General features: G+C 30.2%; 1 protein-coding gene across 1 annotated transcript; it reads left to right on the top strand.

Moving 5' to 3' along the window:
- LOC129312384 (isoliquiritigenin 2'-O-methyltransferase-like) lies at window positions 1-7,569 on the top strand. Its single transcript, XM_054954968.1, has 5 exons — window positions 1-452; window positions 1,316-1,629; window positions 1,985-2,049; window positions 5,263-5,354; window positions 7,285-7,569. The coding sequence occupies exons 1-4, from the start codon at window positions 31-33 to the stop codon at window positions 5,269-5,271; spliced, it is 810 nt and encodes a 269-aa protein (XP_054810943.1). The 5' UTR covers window positions 1-30; the 3' UTR covers window positions 5,272-5,354; window positions 7,285-7,569.
- The last annotated feature ends 928 nt before the right edge of the window (window positions 7,570-8,497 follow it).

Below are 8,497 nucleotides of genomic sequence, written 5' to 3'. Positions count from 1 at the left end.
CAAATTAAAAGAAAAAAGGAGAGAGAAACCATGGCTTTTTTGGATTCTAAAGAGACTCGTTCTAATGAAGAGCAAGAGGATTCATATGCTCTTTTGGCCATGCTTCAGTGTTGTAGCCAAATCTACTGTGCAGTTCTCAAAGCTTCGCTTGAGCTTGACTTGTTTGAGATCATAGCTAAGGAAGGAGGACGACACGTTTCAGCTTCAGAAGTTGTCTCAAAGCTTCCAAGTTCATCTCAGCACAAAGACTTGGCTTTGAGGATCGATCGTCTCTTGAGACTTCTTGCAAGTCACTCTCTTCTGAATTGTTTAGTTCGTGAGAAGGAGGATGGTGGCATCGAGAGACTCTATGCGATTTCTCCTGTAGGAAAGTACTTTGTTAGTCATGGGGACGATGATAGTGGATTCTTGACTCTCTCATTCATTTGTCACAAGGCACTTATGGATGCTTGGTAATTTTTTTCCCCCTTCAAAAAACAAATACTCCCTTCAAGTTAGGTTTATTAGATTTCATGCAAAGCAAGTGATCGATCCACAATCTAGTTATCTCAAAAGAATTATTTGATTTGATTAAATATATTTATTTATTGTTTCTAGGAAAAATACAACAGTAGGTCCTTATACTTTGATTGTATTTTGTATTTAGTTCTTATATTTTTTTTTTTCATTATTCTTAGTCCATTTAGGTTGTCAATCTCCAATATAATATTAGTACTTATAGTTTTAAAAATGCGTATAAAGATCATAAATTGATGATATTGAAAGAATTAATTTCGCTGACGTGTAATTACTTAACTTTGGTAATCGATCCCTTTACTGACATAGAAACAAATTGACCAGGTCTTGAAAATAAAAGTAAGGGAAAATGTTTTTTGAACTTTTAACTGGACAGAGTTAATTTATTTCCATGTTTGCATATTTTTAATTGCTATGTCAACAAAGAAATTAACAAAGATAAATATACATCGGTGAAATAAATATATTAGAAGACTAAAGAAAATGCTTATGTAAGTTATTAAATAAGACATTTTAGTTAACAATATTCCCAAAAGCTTAGTTGATAATAGAGCACAATGGCAGTGTGCAATTCATATAGCTAACTCCACCTGGTGAAATAAGGCTTGTTGTTGTTGTTGTGTTAATTCATGGTCCTTTTCTGCATTTTTAAAGCTATAGAGAAAAAGTTGCAAATGGATCAAAATAAAGGGACAGAGAAAAATAACAAAATAAAACTATAAAAACTGATAACAAAACAAAATCAAAGTATTGGAACATATTGTTATATAAGTTTTTCCTTATTTCTATTTTGATGTAGGATGAATTTTAAAGTGGCAATTGTAGAGGAAGACAATGACTTATTCAAGAAAGTCCATGGAATGCCAATGTACCGATACGCTGAGATAGATCCAACATGGAACAACATTTTCAACAAAGCAATGGCCAACCGTTGCAACATAGAGATGAGAAGAATATTAGAGATATACAAAGGATTTGGGGGAATATCAACACTTGTTGATGTTGGTGGTGGAACTGGCCAAAACCTCAAAATGATTGTCTCAAAGTATCCTTCAATCAAGGCCATCAATTTTGATTTGCCCAATGTTATTCAAAATGCACCACTTCATCCAAGTACATCTCAAGTTCATTATCTCTAATTCTTTTTATGTTTACACTCCTTCCGTCCAGTTCTAAATGTAGGAGCTAGTTAACTAATAATTCCTTATATAGATTCATGAAATTAGGTTGGCTAGTTATATAATTTCTATTGGAACTACCCCTGTTAATTGTTTCCAATTAATACAGGCGGTTTTAATTTTAAAAAAATAATAGATGAGGGAGACAAAGAATATTGAAGTCTTACTTTAAAATTTAAGAAGCAAACTCTTTAGCTAGCTCTTATATTTAAGATCGAATGGAATTTTTTTAAATTTTTGGGTTGGTTCAGATAATTAGAATTCTCAATTGGGCCTCAAATTTTATGAAGGGATCGAGCATGTTGAAGGGGATATGTTTGAAAACGTTCCGAAAGGTGATGCCATTATGTTGAAGGTTAGTGCAAAATTTGTCATCTTAATTAGTTTCAACTTCTTATTATATTCCTGAATATTAGATTGCAGTCCTTAGTTATCAAAGTAAATATAATCTTTATATTAGGGACTTGTTTGGTTTGATCTCTTAAGTTCATAAAATATCATTTCAATTCTATAACTATAATATTGTTAGTTTTAAATGATTATTTTTGTACCATTATTGTTATTTTCTTAAAAAAATTAAACTTAATATATTAACATTTGAGAATCTTTTATCAATACTCAGAAATTCAATTTAGGAGTTTTTTTTTTATTGATGAAACTAATGATGTTAAGGACTGAAAAAACACTTTATAAAACTAAGGGACAAAAAATAAAATCTTATGTAATTAAAGGGCAAAAGATGCACTTTAGCATAAAAACTATTTTGTAAACTAGTTAAAGGACCAAAATTTGTTTGATTATGTTAATTTAAAAAAATTAGAATCAAAAAATTGGCTGATAGTAGTGGTCAAAAGTGGTTAATAGTAGTGGCCTATAATAGTGGTTAGTTTGAATTGAAGGTAGTTTACAATAATTAGATATAGTGTGCTTTAAAAATTAAAAGTAAAAAAAGAAATCAGAAACAGTTCTATGTTTAACATTTTTTGTTTTTTAAAACAAAAAATGAGAACAGTTTTGAATATATTTAAATTTGAAATACTTACCCAAACAATTATTGATATTATAAAAAAATAAAAATAATTTTGAAAAATAGAAATCAAGCATGCTCTAGATTTGTGGTCCGTTTGGCTGTTAAAAGCATATAATAAGTACAAAAACTTGACAAAGATGAAAATTCATGTTGAATAATTAGTACAGCACGTTAGTCAAATGAAAACATTCAATGCAGCAATCGCATGTGTGCATGCTTGTTGGTTAGGTTAAGTTGACTAATTTGAGACATCATAATTAACAAAGTGATCTTAGTGGTGAGTTCGAATAATTTTTCAAATCCATACCAGTTTTTCCAAGCATATATCATATATAAGAGGAAAAAAATATATCACACAGTTTAAGAAAATTAATTAACTATAATAATTTTGTCTGAAAATAAAAAAATTAGACTAAAATACCCTATATTAATTAACATAAGCAAGCATTAATTATTTCTCATTAATGTAAATTATAGGGGGTGATTTAAAAAATGCTTATTGAAATAGGTGATTTTACTTATATAAAAAAATAAGTAAAAATAATAGTTTCTCTTACAAATAAAAATGAAAGGAGTATATAGTATATTGTTCTCATTCACATCATCATGAATATTGCTTTAGACTCCTTCCGGTCTAAAATATTAAATTATATTTTTTTCAGCTAATCTTGTTTCAAAATATACATAATTTAGTATTTGCAGAAATTTTTTCTCATTTTACCCATTGTATTTATCAACAAAAATTCTTGTATTTATTGTAAATTTATGACCTACTTACTCATTATAAATTGGGACTTAGGGTAAACAGAGAAAATAATATATATTTTCATGTGAATAAAAATTTTATTGCATACGAATTATTGTTGAAAGCTGCTTATATATACTTTGGATCCAATGAATTTTTTTCTCTTCCTAATGGTTGCTGTTGTGCCTTTTAGGAAAAAGTAACGATTGAAAAATCATTTGGAAGTTGTTGAAAATTCTTGGATGGTTATTCCATGATTTTCTTAACGGTGAATTTCCTCAAGATGTTTGTAGAAATACTTGAAAGAAGAATTTGGTAGAAATAAGGTTGTTTAGGCTTTATATTAGGGCCTAGAGGGATTATTGAGCCACTTGGAAATATATATATATATATATATATATGCATAATTATATATACAAGTAAGAGGTTTGAAAATATTGATTGGATCTTGAAGTACCTAAAGAAGATAATGATAAATTAAATGGTGGTTGTGGTGCTTCATTGAGCATTAAGAAGGCACAAAAGGGATGGAAAGGTATTCTCTTTCTCTAGTTAGGTTGTTGATATGTTACTAAATTTGATAATAAACTTATTGGTTATGTTTTTTTTTAAAGTTGTGATGTTGTTTGTGATTGAATTTGAATGTCCACCAAGTGCTTGAAAATTTCTTGATAAGTGAAATTGAAGGATGTAATGAATACTTAATGGGGCAAACAAAATTTTGTTAGTGTTGGAAGCTATGTTGTTAAATGCTTACTTAGTTACATCAAGAAAAGAACAAATAAATGATTTTAGAATTGTAATTTATTTGTTAGGAAAATAATGGAATCATTGGAATTAAAGTGAGAGGTTGAAGAGAAGTAAGCTTTAGAATTCTTGAAAAATTCCTCAGATGAGTAAGAACATTCCAACTAAATTTTTGTTAGAGAATTCCTCATTTAAAATCTTTTTGTTATTTTCTTATGATTTATACAATTCTCCTCACCCTATTTTTTTATTTACGTTATTTGGTTTATTAATGAATCTGCTTTATTTTTATTTAAGAATTATACAATAGTATAATTTTTAAAAAAGTTCTATTGTTTAATTTTATAATTGATGAGAGAGCTATTAATATGGTGGTTCATGCATGGAGAAAATGGAAAGAAAATTTATTAGTTGAATATTATATTTTGAAAGGAATAATTTTAAAACAGATGTTTTTACCTATGCACGCTAGATTTTGATTAAGGGGACTAAGTTCAAAATGTTGGATGCTAACAGTAGTGTTGTTAGCCTTTAATATGCCATGGTACACTTTGCTAGTAGGGTGCTAGTCCTGTGTAAAGGCCAACTCACATGGAACAAAAGGACAGTTATTCATGAGTGTTGTACTCACGCTTGTTTTCTAGGCCTAATGCCTATGCTTGTTTCGTGGGCTTCATGCCTATGTTTGTTCTCGTGGCCTCGAGCTGGACTTTATTCATTTTGACAAAGCTCTCCTAAATTGAATTTAAAAAAATTATCCTTTTTATATTAGTTCTTTAAAAGCATTTTTCTTGGTTATATCATTATTCAAATTTTTATATATTTTATGAGTAGTACGATTCTTAATAAACCTATAAGGTTCCAATATTATTGGTTGATCCAATGATTATATTGTTGAGCAGATTTTTCATTTATTATTAGTTAAAGTATGTGTTTTGATATTCCATTCGCTTTCTTTACACTAAATTTCTTAGTTACTACTATTATATGTATTTATTTATAATTTTAATTAGGATGTTACTCACTAAAAATTTCTTTGGTCTTAGATATTATAAATGACCCTATGTCTCCTACTAATCTTTGAGGGGCATTATTGCTTTTTGGATAATGGAAGCACACTTTGATCATTTCTTTTGAGGTAACTATATATTGCATTATACTATTGTCATTTAGTGCTCCACGCATACCATTGTTAGGTTCTAATCTCATTTTGTTATTATATAATCTACTGGTGTGAAACTAAACTCTTTTTTGGATTTTGAACAAGTTTTATAACTATAGAAATTTCAAGAGGTCTTATTTATAGGATAGACTCTGTCGAAATTTCTACAAAATGTTCAAGAATTTACAAACTTATATTCATATATACATATATATTAGAGACTTATTGTTTTGTATAAATTATTTGTCATTATTTTGGCTTAATTTTTGGTTAGCTAAGGCTTATGGGATAATGAGTTTATCTCATATCCATGCTGATCACATCCTTAATACCGAGGTGTGATAGAGCATTGCATGATATGAAAAAAGGTACCCAAAATGTCACTCAGTATTATACTAACCTAGTTGTTCTTTGGCAACAACTTGATGCCTATGAAACCTATGAGTGGTCTTGCAACCAAGATGCCACTCGCTATCTAAAAATCAAAGAATAGCCCTTCTATAATTTTTTTGCTGGGAATGGGATTTTTAATGATGTTTGAAGGAGAATTAAGCGGCTTGACATGTTACCCACTTTAAGAGAAGTGCTCTTCACTATTAAACATGGAGAAAGCAAGGAAAAACTAATCTTAAACATACCTTCAATCACAAACGGTCTTTCTACTAGATTGCTTGTGGCTAAAGGGTCCTTAAAAGAGTGATAATCAAGGAAAGAAAATCGACAAATGGTACAATCAATGTCAAAATGGAGGTCACACAAAGGATGAAAATCTTGGTTCTTTCCCAATTTAATGAATAATAGTAAGGATAATTCTTGCGCATGAACTTTTCATGTCAAGTTTGCGGGTGTTCTCAACTTGATTTCAGGTCATTTTTTCATGAAACATTTATAATACATCTATTTTGCCTTGCCATTAATGTGCTTATTAACCAAATTTTTTAGATAAAAATTGTATATGTCTCATCCACTTTTGATGCCAAGTTAATTAAAGGTCACTTTTGCATTCAAACTATTAGCAAATGTTTGCTTGAGAAATTTGCATGACATGAATATGATGTTTGAAATTTAGATGCATTGGATATGATGAGAATATGCACATTATGTGATAAGCATGTTATGCATTTCATGATCATGTGAGGTGGGAGTTTGCTTAAGGAGAGAAGTAGAGATTTTACATCTACATAGTACAGTCGCCATTCAAAGCTTGATGGCTTGTTTACACACACACACACACACACACACACACACACACACACACACACACACACACACACACACACACACACACACACACACACACACACACACACACACACACACACACACACACACACACACACATTTTCTAACTTGTTCTATAAGGGATTGTCCCATTTGTTTAACGAGAGACTCAAAACTAACTAATTTTTACTTATTCTATAAGGAGACTAACTTAGGGGCATGACATCCCATCGCATAAGATTTGGGAAAAATCGTGATGTATAAGTGTGTGTAGTAGCCTTGAATGAGCAGCTCCTCACAATTGAAAAGCTTAAGTAGTCTAAACACATGGGCGAAACCCTTTAGATTAAAAACCCTATAGTTTCAATTAATGGTATTGGGAGAACATAAGGGTGGAGTTAATCCTTGCATATCAATATTATGGCTATATAGTTGTTATTATTGTAGTCTTGCATATTAAGATCTTGAGTCACATGTTTATTATTGTGATAGGTTGTATATTATTTTGCCCAACCATATGGTTCCCAGTGTTATAGCTGTGGATGAGTATTGAGTATTTGTAAATATTTGAAGTTGATATTTATACCACTTGCATCTATATAATTAATTGACTCGTGTGTGTATAACTAAATTGACCTTGATTACTAAGTAGTTATACTTACCCCTCTCTCTTCAATATTTTCAGGAGATAGCTCAAGCCATGATAGAGGGAAAGCACAGAGGCATATGAATTTTAATTCCTAAACATATGCCAACTAGGGATGCATATTCTTCCAATTTACTTGCTCTGATGTTTTATTATGTATATTTAAAAATTGATATTGCCAATTAGGGGTGCATATTCTTTTGATTTACTTGTAGTAATGGCTATTGTTGTTGAAAATTATATTTTGGGCTCTAACTTGTATGTACTTTATGTGTGAGCATTTGGAAAAAACCAAAATACTAGTGCAAGCAAGGAAAAAGCTTAAATGTATGTTGGTGATGAATTATATGATGTTTAATATGAAAGTGCTGCCCCTTTTATTTTTTATGTTAAGGGGTTGAGAGTTGAAAATGAGATGCATGAGTTAGTTATATGCTATGATGTATTACACAGGTCACAATAAGTATACTGGTTGTGATTTAGATATGGTTGTGAGTGGCACTTAGCTATGATTTTGAGCACTCTGGTTGTGAAAATGTGAAAAGAAGAGAGTTTTTAAATGGATGCGCAGCTTTTGATTGAAAAATAATTTGTGAGTGAAACTAGTACTATTAGCAAGATCTATGAAAGAGCTCTTTATAAATATCTAGATTATCTCAATCAGATGTCAGACGAAGAAATGAGCATGTCAAAAGTTCACCACTGTTGCTGTCAAATTGACAGCAACAGAACTATTATTTTGTGCAATGTGCCATAGCACATGGTACAAAGAGGAGAAGCCGCAGCATTTAGGTGACAAGCCTTAGCACATTCTCTTATTTATGTGTTGAAATGCTGTTTAAATGTAAATGTTTTGCACACAAATTGGTATACCATACTTCTATGCATATTTCTACTTTGATTTTGGCTCATGAAAGTTATATTTGAAAGGTATTTAAAATTTGAAAAAAAAAAACTTAGAATTTCATTTCTACCACTTTTAAAACTTTAAGAACTAACGATTTCCTAATGGGTTAGTAATCCATTTGGTTTAGCCTTGTGATTACTATTGGAGTTTATCGTTAAGTGTTGGATGTTAAGGGTAACCTTATAGAACTAGTGACAATCCTTCAAAATAAATTAGAAAATATAGGAAAATTGCAACTAGAATAGAGAAGAAAATTATAATTAAAATTATTTAGCCTCCTTGAAGATCAAGAATTCATGAACATCCACTTTACTCCTTAGAATACAAGCGATCTAACCTTAGATC

Source organism: Prosopis cineraria, unplaced genomic scaffold, assembly GCF_029017545.1.
Source record: "Prosopis cineraria cultivar Desert tree isolate PC_DT_omini unplaced genomic scaffold, ASM2901754v1 PC6, whole genome shotgun sequence".
Lineage (NCBI taxonomy): Eukaryota > Viridiplantae > Streptophyta > Magnoliopsida > Fabales > Fabaceae > Prosopis > Prosopis cineraria.
Note: the sequence above shows the minus strand (reverse complement) of the source record. Positions and strands in the feature narration are given on the sequence as shown.